The sequence below is a fragment of the Oryza brachyantha genome, chromosome 12, assembly GCF_000231095.2.
Source record: "Oryza brachyantha chromosome 12, ObraRS2, whole genome shotgun sequence".
Taxonomy (NCBI): Eukaryota; Viridiplantae; Streptophyta; class Magnoliopsida; order Poales; family Poaceae; genus Oryza; species Oryza brachyantha.
The window spans coordinates 1052300-1074432 of NC_023174.2; the positions used below are offsets into that span (position 1 = coordinate 1052300).

At 40.2% G+C, this 22133-nt stretch overlaps 4 protein-coding genes across 6 annotated transcripts; 1 reads left to right on the forward strand and 3 right to left on the reverse strand.

Moving 5' to 3' along the window:
* Positions 1–4183: 4183 nt before the first annotated feature.
* On the reverse strand, positions 4184–5647 carry LOC102709131 (transcription factor MYB60-like). Its single transcript, XM_040529596.1, has 2 exons — positions 5363–5647; positions 4184–5263 (listed from the first exon to the last, which is right to left on the reverse strand). Exons 1-2 carry the CDS (start codon positions 5601–5603, stop codon positions 4503–4505), a joined length of 1002 nt encoding a protein of 333 aa, XP_040385530.1. The 5' UTR covers positions 5604–5647; the 3' UTR covers positions 4184–4502.
* A 5876-nt stretch (positions 5648–11523) lies between these two features.
* Positions 11524–12345, forward strand: LOC102709420. Its single transcript, XM_006664234.3, has one exon. It carries the CDS (start codon positions 11627–11629, stop codon positions 12104–12106), a length of 480 nt encoding a protein of 159 aa, XP_006664297.2. The 5' UTR covers positions 11524–11626; the 3' UTR covers positions 12107–12345.
* Positions 12346–12841: 496 nt separating this feature from the next.
* On the reverse strand, positions 12842–15940 carry LOC102713503 (probable inactive serine/threonine-protein kinase bub1). Its single transcript, XM_006663711.3, has 5 exons — positions 15815–15940; positions 15552–15696; positions 15062–15219; positions 14621–14769; positions 12842–14375 (listed from the first exon to the last, which is right to left on the reverse strand). Exons 1-5 carry the CDS (start codon positions 15937–15939, stop codon positions 13084–13086), a joined length of 1869 nt encoding a protein of 622 aa, XP_006663774.3. The 5' UTR covers position 15940; the 3' UTR covers positions 12842–13083.
* A 391-nt stretch (positions 15941–16331) lies between these two features.
* Positions 16332–20438, reverse strand: LOC102709699 (bifunctional aspartokinase/homoserine dehydrogenase 1). Of its 3 annotated transcripts, XM_015842918.2 has the most exons (13): positions 20273–20438; positions 20030–20177; positions 19788–19865; positions 19485–19600; positions 19319–19372; positions 18994–19081; positions 18818–18910; positions 18635–18675; positions 18196–18249; positions 17368–17531; positions 17216–17285; positions 17081–17113; positions 16332–16582 (listed from the first exon to the last, which is right to left on the reverse strand). In XM_015842918.2, the coding sequence occupies exons 1-13, from the start codon at positions 20381–20383 to the stop codon at positions 16448–16450; spliced, it is 1185 nt and encodes a 394-aa protein (XP_015698404.1). In that variant the 5' UTR covers positions 20384–20438; the 3' UTR covers positions 16332–16447. The 3 variants fall into 3 exon arrangements, with proteins under 3 accessions (XP_015698404.1, XP_006664298.1, XP_015698405.1); XM_006664235.3 differs by lacking the exon at positions 17081–17113 and having other exon boundaries at positions 20273–20433; XM_015842919.2 differs by lacking the exon at positions 17081–17113 and having other exon boundaries at positions 19788–19871; positions 20273–20433.
* Between the last annotated feature and the right edge of the window lie 1695 nt (positions 20439–22133).

A 22133-nucleotide genomic window follows, 5' to 3' on the forward strand; every position in this document is an offset into this window, starting at 1 on the left:
GTACAGAGGAAGTTACTTAATCCATGCTCACTTTTCTTGTTGTCAGGTGCAGCATAGATTGAATCCAGATTTTACGAAATCTGGATTGAAATCCATTTCTGTGTTACCCGAGATTCTTTCTTGATTCAAATATTGGTGCATGTTTATATTTGGGTTCTTTGATCTTCTTCTTAGCATCTCCTGTCTATTAAAGATCAATTACATACCTGATAACAACACTATCCTTACACATTGTATGAGTATGAGTCCCTTTCATATGCTGTGTATACGTACTCATCATGATACCTACTATGGAATTGGTGTCAACAGAGTTCAACTATGAGTATGTGCGATTATGCTGACAGAAAGACGATGGCAACTTATGCCTGTCAATTGACAAAATAGTACAGAATGTGCACTTTGACATGTCAAGAACTACTTTGAGGGCTACTTCAGCTGTTAGTGTCGATAAACTACTTTGAGGTATAGTTTTGCAGTTAGACCGCCATGCTATTGGTTGGCGACTAACACTGTTCCCGGTGATTTCCCATCATTTGGTTATTTTTCGGAATGGTTTTCGTTCATAGACTAGTAATACTACTTTGATTTTCAGAACGGGATGTCAGCTTTATATATTACCTCTGTTCTAAAATAAAACCATTTTTTCTTATTTTAGTTTGTTCCAAAATAAGTTCATTTATGAGTAGTCATTGCATTGGATTTTATGAAAGTATGGAATAAATGAATTGGAAATAGATAAATTAGAAAATAATTGTATTGAGATTTGATAAAGTGAAGAACATTATAGTCTTTTAGCTTTTATATTGGTATACATGTTATGGGGTGAAAAATAAAGTTATTTTGGGACGGAAGTAGTAAATTACAAAATATATATGTGAAGTTTATTTTAGATAAAGACATGTGTGATGGTTCTAAATTTGACAAGACTAGTGCTCACACTTTCCTGGTTACTATTGTGGTACAGGACATCTCCTGGAAGAATGAATTGAGCCTGTCTATGTACTCCACGGAGGTTACATAACTCGACTTCTCGTACTTAATTGTTAGCTGCCGGTTGGTTGTCATGGCACACTCCATTGGCACTCTCAAATTACACGTGAGCTATATTTGTACTGCCTTTGGTCCCATGTCTACTCTGATGGCTACATCGAGATTGAGATGTATACTTCCACTCAATGCTTATCATGTTGTCAAGAAACAAAGTTTCTTTCCTTTTTTTTTCTAATTTCTACTATTAAGCATGATTTTTCCCCCTTTAGGGATCATTTTAGAGGGATGAGCTGTGAACATAGAGTCATTTGGGCCAAACCTTTGATCAATTCTATACAAAATATATAACAAAACTTACTTGCTTCTAAAACTCCATATGTGTTCCAAATTAGCTGACATGAATCACTTGAATGTGTGCAGATCTTCAGAGTATTCGTTCTTTCTTAATCGGCATAGCTGACCATAACGCTTCTCTTTCTTGGCAGGACTGAAGATTGAAGTCCTGCATTTGTTGAAGAACTCCATGAAGGTATCAAATGTGCTTCTTTAGGACCATGGCTTGACTGCGGTTGGACCAGGAAAAATCTAACCTGGCCGGGCTCACCCTGCTGGTCCATCCTGCTTGATTTGGGACTGGAACACATATAACTGCTGTACCAAGCTAGCTGGTTGCCTGTTGGCGTGAGGCGGCTGACAATATCACCAAACCAGGGTTGGAAAGCTTGAGACTTCATCAGCTTCAGATTGTTCAGCCATGCCAGGTTTTTCTCTAGTATTACATACAATCTAATATGCCATCTGGAGATTGTAACTGCGCACCGCATTAGATGCACTAGATAGATGCAGAGGATTTTGCAGATTGGCATAAAAGGGACGTGTAACAGAGAGAGACACGACATGTCCCATGTCATAATCAGGTATAATAACTCATTTTCCTGGACATTGACCACTATTCTCAGCAGTACAGTGCCATCTATGGGTTTTAGTTGATGTTTAACAAGCTAACGCTGCATTTTATGTGATGCTGATGACTACCTAGAGTAGTTGTGTACCATCAACGTAAGTTTCTGAAGCATATTTGGAAAAATACTCATAGAGAGGGACATGTCCTTTCCAATTGCCCTAGAACTGGTGCAATTTTGTTTTGCAGGGTAGGTGCAGCATTAAACGAAAGATTAGAGCACTGTTTATTTTTGCACTCAATGAGTGAGAACAGGGCCAGAGAAAGAAAGTTGGGAGCTGATTTCTTTTGCACTGAATGTGATTGGGACCACCTACACAGTTGCCGACAGGTAAGGAGTCTTCTTAAGCTTCCTCTTTCTGCAGCTTCTTTGTAAGAAATTATTATAGCATCTGCATTCATATGGGCATATACAACAAGTACATAAGAAGAGGAAGAAACTGTCCTTCAAGTCATTGCACAGTCCACTCCAACCGGGGAAATTTTTTTTACTGGAACCTTCACCATTTCAAATAAATTATGTTACTCCCTCCTGTCTCAAAAACAAACCGCTTTATAGGGCGTGCCAGCACGTGTTACTTCGACCACAAAAATCATTTGGAATCTTGGTTTTGGGTATGTAGAATAATAAATTCAACATTTCAAGTTTGTTATACCAGAGAGATGATAATATTATACTTATGTAACTTTTTTTTAATGTAAGCTAAAAAACCAGATAGCCAAAGTTATACGGCATATCTCATATATACCTATACAAAACTATAACACTTGGAATGCTCTTTACTTTTTTAACCATAGTACATTTGTTTTCTTATTTTTTATATCCTAATATATTTATTCCTTACTTTATAAAACTTTAATATAATAATTTTTTAAAAACGAAGTTCTTGTAGGACAAATAAAAGGAGTTAAAAATGACCTTTTGTGGGACGAAGTAATAGTATCTAATACCAGGGTATACAAAATCGCCAGAGACCAGTGAACCAATCGGCAGTGGAGAGCTGTGGTTATCGCGTGGTTACCGCGAAAACCGCGATAAATTTGAATTTAAAAATTTTATTCAAAAAATGGCAAAAATCGTGGCTTGTTAGCAAAAACCACGCTGTTTGCGTAGAAGCTGCACGGTTTCGAAAGAAAACCATGAAGAGTGAAATCTGAGGATAAAAAATTAAAAATAATTAGAAAACTAGTGCAAACTTTATAAAAAAAGAAAATAAGTAATATGCTATAGTTGTAACAGTTAGGACGTGTTGTTTGATAAAAGGAGGCATGAACTCTATTTAATTAGAGACATTGCAATAATTATATATATGACGATTGATAAGTAGCAATTAATATAGAACAAAGTGGTATTTAAAGTATATGAGTACAACACAATATAAATAATAAGTAGCACAAATATTATACCATCTATTTTTCATACATGTATCTCCCTACATACACATAATTTCAAATAGTAACTATTACCTAACAAGTAACCACTACGATTTTCATTTTTCATATAATCTTAACCCTACGATAATTCAAATAGTAACTAATATCTAAACCTAATAAGTGACAACTACATGCAATTAATATAGAAAACAAGTGATAGTTTTTGGCCAATTTTTTGTTTTCATTTTGTTCTTGCATTTAAATTTGTTTTTTTCCTTCTATTTCTTTCACCAAATATCACTACAAATAAATTTCTACCACATATATTTTTTTTGTCAAATCTCCTCAAATTTTTTAAATTTAGTCTAAATTCATATGCTCATACTGTGGCTTACCGTTACCGTGCCCCCGCGGAGCACGTGGTTATCACGGTTACCGTCGCGGTAACCGTGGTTTTGTCAACCCTACTCCAAAGCAACTGCATTGGCCGATTACCATCCAGAATTGCTGATATTGTGTAAAGCAAAAATTAAGAAGAAAGGAAGATAACTAGCGCGCACCCCCACCTTTTGTTCCGCTTATGCTTATAAGCTAAAATCTAAATTTTCGATATTAAGTTTAGAGTTAATTTTAGGGTTTTTTTGCCAAAGTTTATTTTTCAGCATTGACTTTTAGATCGATAAGAATACTTATATAAACGTTTTATTAAAAAATTATTTTTCGTTTGTAAATATGTCACGAAGAAAACCAATCAATTACCCCTGGGTCTAACAATTGGATAGTGATACTGACACCGACATTATTTTCCAAAATTTCAGCTCTTTGGGATAGGTCTGGCTATTGGAGGCACTCTCGAAATTCTTTTGGAAAAATGAATAACAAATAATCATAATGAATTACATCATGCTTACAGAACTTATAATCACACCTGTTAATTACCTGTTGCTATCTCTTATTCTTGTTCTGACGTTTGATGCCAGTGACACGCACGTACAATGGTGACACTGACACACATGTATATAATTACAAACCTGCTAGCTACAAAGTATACGTAGTAACAAGAATATTTTAACCTAGACATCTAGTACCTAATTAATATAAAATTAATTATTGATGTGCACAGCGTTGCGTATCGAATGTGACAGTGTTTAATTCTTTCATTTCCGCAGCTAATTAATTAAAACATCATTGGGACGGAGCAGCAACCATCGGAGAGGTCCATGAGGTCGGCGACCTGCTCCGCCGCCGCCTCGTCGAACAGCCACTTCTCGATCGAAGACAGCGGCGGCGGCGCCTGGCTCACCTGCTGCTTGCTCTCGTCGACGTAGCCGCCATAGCCGCCGTACTGATCCATGAACGACGCCTGCTGGTGAACGTCGAAGCAGTCGAGGTCGTCGGTGCCGGACATGCAGTGGAAGGACAGCAACGGGTTGCCGACATCGACGACGGAGGGCTTGACGTCGTAGCAGCCGGAGTGGTAGTGCTGCAACGGCGGCGGCGGCGGCGACGGGGAGGCGGTCTTCATGAAGCCGTCGAGCAGCTTGGAGATGTTGTCCATGCTGGAGGCGTAGGAGGAGGAAGGGCAGTCGGCGAAGGGGGAGCGCCTGGCGGCGATGGCCTGCATCTGGTGGGTCACCTCGGAGCTGCTGCTGCCGGCGGCGGAAGGGAAGGTGGCGTCGGCGAAGATGGGGTGGCGGCTGGAGGAGGTGGAGCTGGCGGCGGCGAGCTTCTTCTTGAGGTGGGTGTTCCAGTAGTTCTTGATGTCGTTGTCGGTGCGCTGCGGGAGGTAGGAGGCGATGGCGGCCCAGCGGTTGCCGAGCAGCGACTGGAGGTGGACGATGATCCCCTCCTCGTGCGCCGTGAAGTTGCCGCGCTTTATCCCCGGCCGCAGGTAGTTGGTCCACCGGAGCCGGCAGCTCTTGCTGCACCGCATCAGCCCTGCATCCATCCATCCACCCATCTTCTTCTTGATCAGTTCATCATCACCATGCATGGCCATCTGCAACACGAAGATGCTAAGCTTGCAAAATTACATACCGGTGTTGATGGGCACGGATCTCCAGTTGCCGGGGCCGTGCTCCTGGATGTAGGAGACGAGGATGATGTCCTCCTCCGGCGTCCATGGCCCCTTCTTGATCCCCTCCTTGTCGCAGCACGGCGGCCGCCCCATCGCTAGCTCTGCTAACTCCGATCCGGCCGGATCGATCGAGCTAACTCTAGCTAATATGCTCGATCGATCGTCTCTCTCTGTGCTGCCTGAGCTTCCGACAGTGTGCATATATATAGCTAGAGGAAGGAGTTGAGTGAGTGAAAGAGAGTGAGCTAATCACCTCCTTTTCACTTGCTATCTATCTATCTATCTCTGATCACTTTCTGATGAGATGAGATGATTTACTTTCACTTTCTGGCAAGCCAGTCGATCGGGCTTGGGCAGATGGATGATCGATCCATCTATCTATATGCATCCATGCAGATGCAGCGTGCTTTCTTTTTCTGTCAACAGCATCACATGAATCGGTGACAGTGACACGGCCACACACCTTAAAGCTAGCAAGAAAGACTGTAGTATTACTATCAGTACAGCTGGCTGCCTACAAGCTGTACGTACTGCTGCTTGGTGCCACTGTTTGTCTAATTATTTAAGGGCACTGACTTTTCGCATGCAAAGCCTGCACCCATGGGTGACTCTTCAAACCTCATTTCTCTAGGCATTTCGTTAATGTAAACATGTCCAACACAGGTTCACCGTTCACCCTATGGCCGGTAGGGTGTTTACTGACCTCGAGCGATAACGTGGTTACAGAAATTCATATTCCAAATTTGAATTTTAAATTTTGAATTTTGTGGTAATGCATGTTTAGCTTGAAGCTGGAAAGGAAAAAAAAAAGGGGGTAAAACGTAGCAAAAATTCTAAAATAGAATAGAAAAAAAGGAAAATCTCTAGAAAAATGATGTCATATTGCATATTTTTAGACACTACAATTTCTATATTTTTTAAGACAAAAAGTAAAAATCATGTCCCAAATCATCTCTTGTTTTTTCTAATTCATCGATATATATTGTTCGTATATATTCCACTTCATCCAAACTATTTACAAGAAGGCTCACATCGGGAAACAATTTTTAGCATAACATGCTATCTAAATAGTTATAAAAAAATATGAATTTTTTGACAAGATAGATTGATATGAGTTATATCACTCCACAAACATGCAAGTTTAAATTTAACTTCTACAAGTTATAGCAAAAAACAAGTAAAACTAAAACGAAGTATATACATATTCATAATTGTTTTTGTTATTTTTGCTACAACTTATAGAAGTTGAATTTAAACTTGCATGTTGGTGGAAAAATTAACTCATATTAAACTATCTTGTTTTTTTTATATTTTTATGACTATTTAGATGACATGCAAGAAACATGTGTATATATACCCGTCTGCTAAAACACTGCTTTCGGCTCACATCCAGATACGTGTGTGTACACACACATACGATAGGATTGTCCAAGGTTAACAAGGTGCCTACACTCCATCCACACACGTGCAGTTTAGGGTTTACATTGTAAACGAAGAGATGCACGCAATGGATGCATGCCCTTCCAATTAGTGGATCGCAATAAAAATAAAAATAAAATCCCAACTTTAATATACATGATATGCTAGTTTGGTAGCTAAACGGGATAGAAGACATATCATGCAAGCCAGCTAGGCCCTGTAAACTGTATCAAGATTGCAAATATACAGGAGTCCATCTGTGCATTCAATCACTGTGATATACTGATCACTGTCATACTGCACGTCACGTGAAATTATATTATCCTTTTTCAGAACGAGGAATTATATTATCAAAGTGCTATACTTATGTACCATAACAATAACGATGTGCATGATAGATAAATGGTCGATCGTACATCTTTGCATCTTGTGGGCATTTGTAGTTCCACGTTGTCTCGGCTCATTCCCACTTTAATGGAGTCGATTATCAATCGCTTCATATTTCATATTTATAATAGTCCACGTTCTTCTTAGATAACTGCTGGACCATTTAATTTTTAGCCACTGCTATACGTACTTTAATAATAAGTCGCTCATGTGTCCAGTGGTGGATCTAGAAAAAATATTAAGAGGGACTGATGTCTTCTTTAACCTTCGTCCAGACTACTTTCCGATGCCTCCACCCCTTCCTTCCCTATAGTAATAGCAGAAATTTTGTTGGGAGGGCTAAGGGGGACTCCAATAATGCGGATAGGTAGGAGTACTAGCCCACCAACACGGCAGCATGGGTGGCAGATCTTCCTTGCATGTGTCCATGACACGTGGATCCATGATCCACATATCATAGATCCAGACACATATAGTGATAATAGTAAAACACTATTTCTAAGAGTGACAAATCCTTAAATATTTCGCTATCTGGTTGACCCTTAAATTTATGAAACAAAAAGCTTCACTCCATGCCATCCACGCAGATATAAAAATACTTCATATTTAAATATATGTTGTTTTTTTTGGCAACTCTGGCCTCTGTTTTGTCTATTAGAAACTTATTAGAATGTAACGGCAGCATCTAATATAATTATAATATTGTATTATTAGTTATGAAGGAAAAACTAAATAGCTGTTTTGTTTTTTTTTGTTTGAATGGTAAGTGTGCTTTGAAAGTTAGCAAGTGATTGATTAACAGTGAGCTAAGTCTTTGAAAGTTAGCAAGTGACTGATTAACAGTGAGCTAAGTCTACTGAGTAATGCTTAGAAGATGTGGAGAGATCAAACGGAGAGACAAGGACTCACGGCATATATATTAATGATATAATATATGTACATGTGGTATTATGAACACAGGACCACTATTGTGGGAACAAAGTATTAAAGGGTTGAAAAAGAGTTTCATATATACCCTATTAATCTTGTGATGAGTCGACATGACACAATTATGTCAAATTTAAATCCACACAACTTGCACGTTTGGAATATATATTTCTGTTGGGCTTAAAAATTGAAGAGCCTAGATGAGTTATGAGCTTTAAAGTTTAAACTGTAGATTCAAAGGGTTTATTTATTTTTGTCAGAGTTTATGGGTGCCTGTTGAGTGTATCAACTGTATGTATATCAACATGTGTCAATTATATATGTGGGCGGTGAACTAATAATATTATAGGGGTCATTGTTTGTCTCCAAACATCATATTTGCAAACGAAAAATAATTTATAAATAAAAATTTTATGAATATGTTTTCAGTGATATAAAAACAAAAACTAAAATATAAGTAACGAAAAAGAAATCCTAAAATTAACTTTAAATTTAAGATTAAAAATTTAAATTTTAGCTTATAAACATAACCAGTGGAGAGAACGTGAGGTGATATATGCTTATGCAGTGTCATGATAAAGAGGCAAAAAACATGTCAACGTCAACTTATAGAGGCAAAATTACGATGATATGCCTTCACAAACGAGACCGATCCCTGCCTACTATCACTGCAAATGCCATAAATTAATAGGAGCAAATTACATCTCTCTTCTGAAAAATGCCATTTCTCATTAGGCTCTATCATCACTTGTTTTTACATGTATTTGGATGCATGAGTGTCCTTTTATTTTTCTTTCGCCATCTTACGAGTGTAACTGCGTCAGTTTCCACAAAGTTTAACTGGTGTTTTCTCTAATTTCCAGTGAAGTAATTAATAGTATTAGCCGATCAAACCCAGCACCGCTCAGAGGATCAATTAACAAAGGTAGCCATCAAATTAATATAACTCGCAGCCACACTGCTACTAGGTCACTACCATGAGCAGAGAGAGGGCCAAATTGGCACCACATCTTTTTCTTATACTTATAAGCCAAAGTTTAAATTTACAATCTTAAATTTAAAGTTGATTTTGGAGTTTTCTACCTAAGTTTATTTTCTAACCTTAGCTTTTACATTGCTAAAAATACAGATATAAAATTTTTATTCACAAATTATTTTTCATTTGCAAATATGACGTTTGGCTTTCTCAATCATCATCATTGGGTGACCAATCACTAGCAACGATAACAATATAAATTTAGATAACTCCTAAGAAATACAATTTGAGGATTGCGTAATGGTCTAAATTTCACTTGCCAAATTGGGTCGCTGCCACTTTTGAGTAGACCGATTGGACATAATCATTTGTCCAATAGTGAATACTTGTGGGTTGAATATGGAAGACCTGACGATTGTAACTTTTATTCAAAGTAAAGTCTAAATATAGTCCAATGGTGTTGATGTGCTCTATTAGAAAGGAATAGTTGAGATCATTTACCGATTGATTAATTGTCATCCTCTCATTCATCTTCCTTCGGAAATTCTTCCATTGTCATCGAATTTGGGATGCACATGATTTGATATACCGCTATTGCTGACATGGTCGCTGACATATAGGATCCCGATCCTTATACTTGGGATGGACCCTAGACCATCACACCTCTTTGTGTGGTTTAGAGTTGAATGTGCAATGGATAAACCATCAAAGTCTCTTTGTCTTTGCCATTGGGGTATATAACACTCTAATTAAGACTTGGGGACAGTTTTTGTACAAATTAAGGCCTAAACATACTAATAAGAGAGTGTTGGTTTCCCCTGGGTTAATAACAACGAATTAAATTGCATATCGATTGATTAATTGTCAGTACTACTTCACGTGCACATTCGGTACCGAAGTCACGAGTGAACCAACCAACATGTTCCTAACAAAGAGTAGCATAGCATGGGCCCACAAAATGGAAGGACTTGTCCACCTTGTTTATACTTTATACTGTTCCTCCGTATTTACCATAGGATGGAGTTGTAAGTTGTAACTCAGCACCGCATGCATCGCCTTCCTCATTCCCATTTAGCGTTAGCTTCCATCCTCTTCCCATCTAGCGCCACCACTCCATGGTTGAGCATGGTTGCCGTCATTGCCTCCTTGCATAATTACACTCAACAACTCTCTTCCCTGAATACAAGATCTTCTTCTCTTCTACTACCTCCATTCTTAAATGTCCAGGGTTCCAGAGACGAATATGGAAAAAGTCCCTTATATTTAAGGAAATAGAGATTTCTCTTTCTAATTTAATTGGAGATTTGTTTTAATCTGAGGTGAGGTTTTTGGCCAATTGAGTTCAATGTTTTGCTTGGTTTGAGAAATTATTTGAATTTGGCGTTAAGATTTGTTTCAATAGTGTGGTTTGACCAATTTGTGTTGAAATTTATATCTGGCCTTGAGTCATTTTTTTTAAAAAAATCCAAAGTGAAAGTTTCATTTAGTCTAACTTTAAAGTTGTCTAATTTAGAGCTGAAACTTTCCCCTCATAGCTAAAAGTTTCTATGTGATTTCATAAAATTTCTTCAATTTTGACAACACAACAAAATTTATAGTCAAGAGGAAATATTGTCTCACCATGAGTAAAAGGTCGACATTCAAAGTGAAAGTTTTTTGCATGAGTTGAAAGATGAGAGTTTGAAGTCAGTGGTGGAGGGAGGGGGCGGGGATGGGAGGAGGAGGCTATGGCTCTCGCAACATGCAAATTTTCTTTAATAGCAAAGTTCCTCTACCCGATTCTTGAAGTGTTCAAGAGGATGGATGACGAGATAATCTACTGGACAGAGGTGGATGACAGCAACGAGTTCATGGTTTGCTTCCTCGATGAGGCCCCCTACGCCACCGTCTGTGACACCATATCCCCTGTCACATATCCCCATTAACAAAGACACCGTAGGTCGCACTGGACGGCCTTGCAGACAGGCCCACCGAGCTGCACGTGGCGAGGGAGAATGGCATGTTCGCCAGAGCGAACATCACTGGTTGGTTCGCTTAAAATAGCTAATCCCTTAGCTAACAAAATTAACATATAATAAGTCCAAACAAAAAACTCATAGGTATATAAGTGATCAAGCAAATCTGACACGTAGGGAATTGACTATATTTGTAAAAATTGTATTATTCTAAAGTGAACAAAATCTAAAAAGTTACAAGAACATTGCTGATCTATACAAAATTTTCAAATATATTAGGAATTAAAGATATAATTATAATTCATATTTAGTGGTGTTGATAATACATACTCCTAATGCAATAATAATAAGAAAGTAGAGAATCTAGATGAAGCTTTTATTAGAATTTATGTATAAATGTTATACTTAAGCTGCATATGTATATATATACAACCCAAAAGATCCAAAAGATAGGCTAACCACGCCAAAAGATCACTTGCACAGTAGCATAACTCATCCGTTATTGTATTTTAATTTGGTCTATTTTACATTGACAGTGTTGACTAAAGACTTCACCGCCGATGGCCATGGCAACCGACGGCGACACTTGCCCCATCCAGTTCCTCCACCGCCGACCAACCGCTGGTGGCGGCGGCCAATGGCACAACATCGGCGCCGCCTACGCCGCCGTGAGATTCCTCCGCCCGCAGGGTCGCTCCCTCGTCCTGTACTCCGACCCCGACGAGCAGCGGCGCATCGTGTTCGCCTACCCGATCCTCCCCGGCGACGCCTTCGAGAGGATGGACGGCGAGACGCTCTACTGGGCGGAGCCGGAGTGCGGCGACGAGTTCGCGCTCCGCTTCCTCGACGAGGCTGCCTGCGCCGCCGTCTGCGCCGCCATCTCACCGGTGACGCCGGCCGCACTGGACGGCCTCGCGGAGAGGCTCGCCGGGCTGCGCGTGGCGAGGGAGGGTGGCGCGTCCGCCGGAGGGGACATCGCCGGCCGGCTTGCTGCGCTCAGCATAGGCCCTCCCATGAATCGACCAACACTAACTAACTAGGGTTTTTGCCTGAATTATGTCAGGTTTTATGTGAATTATGCCGCCGTCATCGTCTTGATGTAGAATTTCTTTCTACTCTGCCCTGTATATGTCTGGTGTGAATTAATAATGGTACTGGTCATTTACGCCTGCAAGATTTTCTTTCATACTTGACCTTGATCATCCAGACCTGCAGTTATCATCAACCAGAACAGAAGAGTGAAACTTTTTTTTTGTTCATAGAAGAGTGAAACTTAAAAGTTGAAAAATGATTTTAAGGACGAGGACAATTTATAACCAAATAATCACAACAAGAGACCGTTTTCCATGTCAGATTGATGGTGTCTTTCAATAAGCAGATATTGCAGCTATGGTCAGTTGGTCGTGGAGCAGCTCACCGTGCTTGGCGTGGCAGAGAACCTGGTAAAATTTTGAAGGCTTGCCTTCTTATCACATCGGTAGAACAAACAAAATACGGAAAATTATTCATATATGAATTGTTTTCTTGAAGCAACAGTTAGTCCAAGGCCACATCTAGATGGGATGGTGCTAGCAAAATTTCTAAATTCTAGAGATCAATTACATCTGCAACTACATCAACAACGGTAAGGGAAAGAAATCTAAGTGATACGGCAAAACAACTCAGGTAATCAAGATACATTTGCCATTCAAGGAGCTAATGCACATATTTGTTCCATTTCAATATACCAAGAGAGTATAAATCAGCAAGCTAATGCCCATCTGTTACACTTCAAATTTATCAAGGGAATATGAATCAATAAACAATGTGAGAAGTGTAATTTCAACAATAGCTTAAGTAATATTCACTAGACACAGCAGCTGCGAACTGAAGGATTCAACAAAAAGGGGAAAGATCAAGCTCTTATCAGCAAGAACGCACTAATATACTTCATACTTCTTTTCGTGTCCGCAGACTCTCAAGGAAAGAGTGAGAGGGTAAAGGAAGATTGTTCTGCTGAGTTTTTGAAGCATGCGTCTTAAAAGTCCAGTGGCATTCCGAACATGTCATTGATCTCTGCCATCACATCACGGGTAGTAATAGTGGGCTCAAAGAGATCACTCTGACCTTCAAATTTGCAAGGATCACTTGGTTTAACTTGGGCAACAGGGTTTTCTTCTGGAGCATCATCAGCTAATATGGAGAAACCACTAAGAGGAGCAGTTTTTCTCTCTGACAATGCAGTGGTTTTCTTGGTTTTTGGTTTCTCACCTTTGAAGTTCAGTGGCCTCCCAAACATGTTGTTTATATCATCCATAGCCTCCTTTAAATTGATGGTAGGTTCGACCAGCCCATGGTGGCAAGCATTTTCCACTTTAGGCTCTCCAACAACAGCTGATCCAACAAATCTATGAATGACCGTGTCTTCTCGAAGTCCAGATATTGCAGGGCAGAAGTCATCACATCTTATTTTTGAATCAGTTTGTCGTGAACAAAGTGAAGTATCCTTATCACGAATTAGTTGCACAGTTCCAGAATTTATATTAACACCACTATAATTTTCCTCAAACTGCTCATCTTCATCATCAGGCAGTATTGCAAACCCACCCACAAATGGTTTCTGGAAGTCAAAATTGGCTTGCTGCCTTGAATCATGCAATGGTTTTGGAGGACATTTAGTGCTCTTATGGTACATGGTGTTACAACCGTTGCCATGAGGTTCATTTTCATCAATAAAGATTTCAAATTCATTTGCCTTCTGATTTACCTTTGTGTTCTCCTTATTAGAGTTCCTGTGTTGTGCCATTTTTTGGTTGTTGCAGTTAGTATCATTCTCATCGACAAAGATCTCAAATGTGCTTGCTCGCTGACTTGATTTTGGATTTTCCTGTTTCATGTCCTTGTCATGGAGTATGCTGGGCCCAGTCCCGTTAGGTCCATCTTCATCGACAAAGATTTCAAATGCACTTGTTTCCTGATTAAAACTTGGTTGATCACGATTTGAGCGCCTCTTGAGCTTCGTCTCTGGTTCCAATGGCTCCAAAAACATGCTACTAATAGCATCCATTGCCTCTTTAGTGTTTATAGTGGGTTCAACAAGGCCATGATGGCATGCATCTTCAGTTTCTGACTTCCCAACCAATGCAGAACCTACAAACCTTACGACTACAGTATCATCACTATTATATCGAGACAAACTCTTTGTATCTCCTGAAGTGCCTCTAGATAGTTTACGCCCTAAGGGATGCTGCAAACCTAAATGAGGATTAGAACCACTTCCTGATCTTTGAACTGGGTTGGACTTCGGTTCTGTACAACTTCCACTTTGACCTGCAACATATTCCAACATCAAGTACCATTCTATGATAAACCATCAAATAGCCAAAAAGACAATTCAAAAGTATGGATCTTGAACAATGATAGTTAATGTGCTGCCAAGAAGGCAATTTTCTTTCATAGTCTTGATCAAAGCGTTGAACAGACAGAAGCTTGACAAAGGTAACACTGGTCACACAAGAAAATATTGAATCACATAGCCTGATTTAATTTTTTTTGCACCTAGAAGTTAGAAGTACCTTCAACTTTGTTCGTTGTTGTAGCAGTTGATCGAACCTCGTTAGGCATTCGTTCCTGTCGCACTCTAGATTTCCTCTTCTTGTATAGTTCCATGCGCTGAATAAATTGTTCACGTGCTTTCTGCAGCTCCCCAGTAGGCTCTGCGAGGCTATTGAATACATTGGTAAATGGTAAGTACGTACCTTTACTTTCCAAGGAGCTGCATACTTGTATTTATGTGAGAGTGACGTGATTTTAATGTAAGGTTTCACTTGCGAGATACAATCCAATGATTTGCGCCCCACTTTTTTGCAGTAGGACCGTGCATTCAGAAATGTACATTGCATATCAGATGTTTCCATTAGGGAAAAGAAACATGTTATATGTATTTGCTCAAGTGAAGTTTAAGCTACGATAACTAAACTTCTCCATAAGTAACAACAATACTGGTAGAACCTTACTTCTGGGTTCCCAAGCAGTACATCTTCTCAGCATCCTCAAACCTCTTGTGCTTCTCATAATACAGTGCATAAGCCATATAAAATGCGGCTCTCTTAAGGCCAATTCTGTTCTTTTCCATCTTCTTAAGTAAAGGCCTTGCATCCTTCACATAGTCCATCTACACCATCAGAAAAATGGAAAGATATCACAATACAACCTCTCAGTCCAAGAAAATGTTGTTTTCGCAGGACTTGCATAATGAAACCTAGGAAATGTTATAGGGGAGCAAAGCTCAAATGCAAGTTATAGCATGAAATGAGGACCATAACGAAATCGCTACCAAACTATTACAGATTTAACTGGCACTGGGGTAACCTGGATCCCCAAAAAAGATTTTAGTGTGATACTGCAACCAATGCACCTCAGCCTATTCCCCGATAAAATGAAAATCCTCTACGGCGGCATGAGCAGAGAGGAAGCAGGGTGGATGGTGGGAAGAAGGTAGCTGACCAGCTGGATCCAGACCCGGAGGTAGCGGGGATCGTCGCGGTACCGAGCGTCGTCCTGGAACTCCTGGGCGCACTTCTGCAGGAACCTGGGCAGCTTCGCCCGCAGCGTCCCCGGCGGCAGCGCCGCCTCCATCTTCCGCATACCCCTAGCATACCAAATCGATCGATGAAGCACGCGCATCGATCGAGAGGGCGACGGGGTGCGCATACACAGTGATTTGGGAGCGGTAGATAGATAGAGAGAGAGAGGGAGAGAAAGAGTACCGGAGCCATGGGCGGAGGGGGTCGGAGCCGGAGAAGGAGCGGATGTCGGCCACCACCGCCGACAGCAGGTCCTTCTCCTTGTCGCCGCCGCCGAGGCTGCACCGCGGCTCGGCGGCCGCCGCCATGGGTGAGCACCGAGCAACACGAGAGCTCTGGGGAGAGGGGGTTTCTGGGTTTGAAATACTACAAGGCTTCGCTCGTTTCAAATCTCCTTCGCTCCTGTGTATGACAGGTGGGCCAACCCCCATCCTTAACATGGCCCAGCAGTCAGTCAGGCACCTCAACTCGGCTCATCTCTCAGTCTCTCACCATTCGACAGCCACTTCGGGCGATCACATTATGGGCGTTGCAGAAATGATCGTGAATCACAAAATTTACAATCCAACACACTCGCTGCTTGATTATTCGCCGAAATATTGTCGCAGATTATTACTGGACTTGATCATATGTATGATTGTTGAATTGTTGAAAAGAAAAGACCTACGGTAAGGGAAGATAAATAGGAATTGGCTCGGACTTTATTCGAAACCCGTCTGTATACAGTATCAAAATTGATGTCTAGTCGAAGTTTGTTCAAGTACACACTGTGATCAAAGGCCTCACAAGCGCAGGAACAACAAGACATGATAGAATTCAGTCCGTTTTGTGGAAGAGATCCTGGAGATCAACAATGTCGGCAAGAACTCCAGCTGCAGTGGTATCGTTGCCAGCTCCTGCGCCCTGAATCACCAGAGGTGCGCTCTCGTAGCATCTGCTGTATATCTCAACCTGCCCCAGAACAAGCCAGTGTCACTTTTATTCACATCAGTAATAATCAACAGTAGAAGTGAATAAGCACAAGCGCAGATAGATGACACAACAAAAGTCACATCAAACAAATTTTCATCAATCCACTGCAAACATCGTCGTTGGTAATTTTTAGTGACTCGAAACTTGTGTTAACGCTGCAAATGGGGCAGAAATATCTTAACTAAGGGGATCATCTTTTCGCTTTTTATTGAAAAAAATAATCAAACAACATATTTGCAAATGAAAAATAGTTTATGAATACAACTATTATATACGTATCCTTAGCGATCTAAAAGCAAAATCCGAAAAATAAACTACGATGAAAAATCATAAAATCAACTCCATATTTAAGGTTGAAAATTCAAATATTGAATTATAGACATAAGCAAAATAGACATAAGCAAAGGCAAAAAGATTAGGCCATCGAGGGGTTAATAAGAGAGAAATTTCCACGTCCAATGAAATGACAATACAGACCCTGCTCACGCTGGTAGGCTGTTTAGTTTTCACCTGAAAATAACCAGCCCCTTTAGGCTACCAACTGCGCAATGCAGCTTAACATTGAACAGAGAAAAATATTACAAAAGAATAAAAGGCAAAGGAGTAGCATACCACATTGTCACTGCCTCTCAACCTTCCCAATGCTGAGTTTTTCGGGAGCTCTTGAAGGCCCACTTGGCACCTAAAAAAATGATACGTTACTCTACACAAAACTGGAGAGTATTAGCATAGCACAATACCATCACATTGGGCAGGATACATACCCTTTGCCTTCAATCTTACAGACGTAGCGAAGAACATTTCCTTTCAATGATGCTGCCTTGACTCTTTCTTCAATGCTTTTATCAAGTTGTACTAAGCCACTTTCAAGGAAGTCCTTTGTGGACATTGCATCAGGTCCTAACTCTCTAGGATATAAACTCTCAACCTGAGGATGATTATAAAATTAGCACACCCGAAAAATTTTAGAACAGAATGCCACCCAATTACAAGCGGCTTTCTCGCTGCAATGCAGGACAGTGAATTAATACGGTGGCTTTGTACAGATGTGAAAGATTCATAATAAGTATGATTCTTATAAATATTCAAGACCAAGCTCTTGTGTCACAGAAAACAATTGAGCTAGCTGCCACTAGAGCAAAACAAATGGTTGCATCAACTAAAGAACTTTAAAGGTTTGAAGGGTATTCATTCTTTTTCAGATACATAAGGCGTAATTCATTGGCACCATCTATTCCCCAATAAGCCTGAACACAAGTATCCAGTGACCTAATATTGTAGAAGAGCGTGGTGTCTATTAGGCAAGATCTGTCTTTGTTCATTGCAATCCATGTGCCAAGATATTATAGAAGTAAAACTAAAGAAATATACTCATCTAGGCTGGCATAGTGATATGAACAAGAATTGCATCTCTCTGAACCAACTAGAGCACTAGAATGTTGTTGAACAACCAGAATAGCAGTAAAGCGGCACATGCTACCAGTTTCAGTTATAATAGCAAAGAACATCAGCCCATGCACACTGAACCATGTTCATACAAACGTTAGAGTACTCAAAAAGTCAAATATTGGCAATGCCAAATATACACATACATTAATGTCCTCCATGCTGATCTGTTGCCCCAGAAGTCTAGCTAAGATCAATGCCTGCATTCAAAGATGAATTTCTCAGACCTTAGTACCTTACAAAATATCTGAACCTGAAAAAAAATGAGCATCCCTTTTGGAGAAAAAATATTATATACATGATAAGCCAATGTCTATTTGCAAGATTATTTGTTGAAATTCCAAATAGGATCAGTGATATAGACCTCTCGAACTGGAGGAGAATTTTATGATATCGGTCATGCTTGTGAATAAATATCAGATCCTAGTATGACACAATTAAACACAAAAAAGAGATAAAATGCAGTAGTTCATAGACTTGGGCATACAAGAAAATAGCGGTAATGGTTAAACAAAGACACCGTTAAAGTGAACTATGCAGAGTAGAAATGGAATTCATCAGATGGAAACTTGCAAGGCATCTAACCTTTCTAGCTACATCCATCCCACTGAGATCATCTCGTGGATCTACCAAAATGGAACAACTGGGTAAGTGCACTTGTCACAAGCATAAGTAGATTTTCAGTAAACATGAACTTATTAATGACAGAGAATGAATGAATACATATTAATGTTATGATGCCAGAAATAAATGAATTAACTTTTAGACCTGGTTCTGTATAACCAAGAGACTTTGCAGCTTTCACAACTTCACTAAATCTCTTTCCATCCTCCAGCTCACTCATCACATAACCAAGTGTACCTGAAGATAATAGGAACATGAATATTGCTCTGCTATTTGGAAAACAAATACCTTTACAAACGAATAAGCTAATAAATGTGTACCACTCAGACTGCCGACTATACGAGAAATTGGATCTCCAGAGGAAAGAATACGGCTTACAGAAGCTATTACAGGCAAACCAGCTCCAACCTAACAGTAAGAATAGCAAATATTAGCAGAGGTCTTTTGTAATATTGAAAAGAATAGAAACAGAAACTGCCAAAAAAGATTTTCTTAATCAGATGACCGCAGTCCTATCATCATACAATGATAGATGAAAGACATGAAGGATATCCATGAAGATGAAACTATAAAAAATATTTAACAGTGAGATCAACATTTGCATTCAACTGAGAAATTAAGAAATTACTGGTGTCATCTGCTTACAGTAGATTCAAATCTTATCCGACGGAAGTTGGAGACCAACTTTTCAAAATCCTCCTGCTCGAAAAACAAAGGCACATTTAGTAAGCAGATATAAACTTACCTGTCAAAAGAAAACACTAAATAGTGAAAGGAAGACCAGGCAGAACAAAACCCACAAGGACATTACATATGTACAAGTAAGAGGTTTCTTGTTTGCCAATACAACACAGCATCCACAATCGACAGCATCCTTTAGCATGCCAACAGTATCATAGGTTGCAGAACAATCAACTAGTACAAGACCTGCAAAAAGGAGTGAAAGACAAGAACTGAAAAGGATATAGACTCTCATTTTCTTTTGAAAAAAAATAAAATATAACACCAATAAATGACTATAAGAATAATAACAGGAATGACTTCTCTATTCCATGGAATTTAAGAACTCCGCAAGCAATGCAATGCATGCCATGTAGGGAGAAAGATCACAAACCAGTTGTTTTTCCAAGAACGCTAGCAGTATCAATGACTTTTGTCCTGGCCTCAGGGTTGTTGAATATCTGGCATTGCCCTGAAACTTTACATTTCACGTGTACGCATATCCATGACCAAGCATTCAAGTATGAAGTTAGGGATGGGGGCCGCCACGAATTAGAGATGAGAATGTCACCTAATCTCTCCAAGAGGAGGAGGAACGCAATGATAGGATAGGGGTCCGGGTACCTCCGTACCTACCTCGAGAGAGCAGGGAAGATAGGGGCGAGCCTGCGGACTTGGCGGCGCAGAGATCAGTGAGGAGCGCGTCATCGAGGCCGTTAGAGTGGAGGTCGGCGACGAGCAGAGAGGAGCTGTCGGCGACGCCGACCACCCGGATGGCGACGCCCTAAAATCGGTAGGGGCGGCAGCCGGCAAGTGTCAGCGATCAGAGCACCCAGTCGGAGAGGAGGGGAAGAGGGAGGGGGTGGAGAGACGAACTACCTGGTTGGCGTGGAGCGGCCGGCAGGAGACGATGTGGCGGAGGAGGTGGCGGCCGACGCCGCCGCAGCCGAGGAGCACGACGGGGAGGACCGACCTCACCGGCGGCGCCATATGGTACAAAATGGGAGGACCGACTTCACAGCTTGCCCAGGGCCCTTTGGGCTCGTTCGCAAGACTAAATTTTCTCAATTCTTTCGCGCTTACATTTCCCAAGCTCTTTTTGATAAAAAAATATATAAATTATTTAAAAAATTTAGATTAATTTATTTTTCAAGTTTATAAAAGTTAATACTCAATTAATCATATGCTAATAGCTTTTATTTTAAGTGCACTGATGTGATTGGTTGGCCCACCTTTTTTTTTTTAAGGATATAACACAGGAGTTACGATCCCCAGGGATCGAACTCGCACCGACAGCTCGCGCGCCTGCGCGGCTGACCAACCAAGCACCGCTCGCCCTCGAGAACGGTAGGGATGGGTGCTAGAGCTGCTAGCTATGCTGACTTTGTATGAGCTACACAAAATGTTGGTGATAGAATAAGATGACCACCTTAAGGGGCCCGCTTAGAGCTAGATGGCCGATCACCAGTAGCATCTCCAGCTTAATCCATATTTTATCTCATTCGTACCGTGACAGAGCAAAGACATCCCCAAACCAAGATAGCCTATGATACCCAATTCAACGGATTGATCAAAACTGTTACAGACTCCGCATTTGATTTTATGATGAAAGGCATTGATATTCTGACATTCTTCAACTGAATGCAGATGGCGTGAAACGAGCCGTTTGAGGCTTGTGCTGTTACCGCTACTGTGAATGTTCAATTGGCCATTCGGCCCAACCCACACGCAGCATTGTGAATAATAATAATAATAATAATAATAATTATTATTATTATTATTATTATTATTATTATTATTATTATTATTATTGCTTCTACTAACAATTTAACCATGAGAAACAAAGAAATTACAATTAGAGAAATCCATATGTTCTTTTCTATTTACTAGCACAGTGACGGTGCTCACTGTGGGGATAAAAAGAATCATTTTAAGTAAAATTTCACTAAAATATATTGCATATATATATTTCATGTGTACATAATTTAGTGTATTAGCACGAACTACCATCGATATGATAGGTAGGTGTGCTCGATGGAAGACATACATGATGATAGCACTACTAATTGTTCATTCTTAAATCATCCCAACATTCAATAACTCCCACCACCAAATTAAGATAGAAAAAATTACGTATTAAGATTCTTTTGGTTTTTGTTCTCTTAATATTTTGGTGACAATTGTGCATGTGCCCGTGGCCTATGCGCCACAGACGCCACTGCTCCGTCGTGCACCCCAGCCCTGGCTCCGCCGCCTAGAGGCCTCTATTGGAAAGGAGGTTCGGATTTTTTGATTTGAGATTGGAGATTTTCCAATTTGCCGATTTGGGGTTGGGGATTGGGGAGCGTCCACACTCAATGCGGCAATACGAGCTGGACCCTGGCCCACACGTCCCGCAGCTAGATCCAGGCGACAGCAGAGTAGCAAGGTGTTCAATGTGAAAGCATACAAATGGCTTATAATTATATATGCAAATAACATTTTTAGTAGGCATGCTTTCTTCTCTAGGAGTAGAACGGGGCTAGTCATGAACAACCTTTTTGATGTGTTTGACAAATAAATCATAAAGTTCATAGGCAAACCTACTGTAAGCATGCTTGACAATGTTAAAAAGAAACTAATGATTAGGACAAATCAAAAGAGAGATAGAGAGGGGTTTTTTAGGCTACGAGGGATATCACCCCAACTATATCTGGGAAATAAAGGTGGGAAAGAAATGAGCTAGATATTGTGATCCATA

Coding starts and splice junctions, on each gene's coding strand:
- LOC102713503 (XM_006663711.3), bottom strand. CDS start 15,939: ATGGCGGCGGCCGCCGAGCCGCGGTGCAGCCTCGGCGGCGGCGACAAG. Junction 15,220..15,551: donor TCCGGGTCTGGATCCAGCTG/GTCAGCTACCTT, acceptor CTGATGGTGTAG/ATGGACTATGTGAAGGATGC. Junction 14,376..14,620: donor AACAACGAACAAAGTTGAAG/GTACTTCTAACT, acceptor AATATGTTGCAG/GTCAAAGTGGAAGTTGTACA.
- LOC102709131 (XM_040529596.1), bottom strand. CDS start 5,603: ATGCACACTGTCGGAAGCTCAGGCAGCACAGAGAGAGACGATCGATCG. Junction 5,264..5,362: donor ATCCGTGCCCATCAACACCG/GTATGTAATTTT, acceptor GGATGGATGCAG/GGCTGATGCGGTGCAGCAAG.
- LOC102709420 (XM_006664234.3), top strand. CDS start 11,627: ATGGCCATGGCAACCGACGGCGACACTTGCCCCATCCAGTTCCTCCAC.
- LOC102709699 (XM_015842918.2), bottom strand. CDS start 20,383: ATGGCGCCGCCGGTGAGGTCGGTCCTCCCCGTCGTGCTCCTCGGCTGC. Junction 19,601..19,787: donor CGTTCTTGGAAAAACAACTG/GTTTGTGATCTT, acceptor TCCTTTTTGCAG/GTCTTGTACTAGTTGATTGT. Junction 19,082..19,318: donor GGATAAGATTTGAATCTACT/GTAAGCAGATGA, acceptor TCTTACTGTTAG/GTTGGAGCTGGTTTGCCTGT.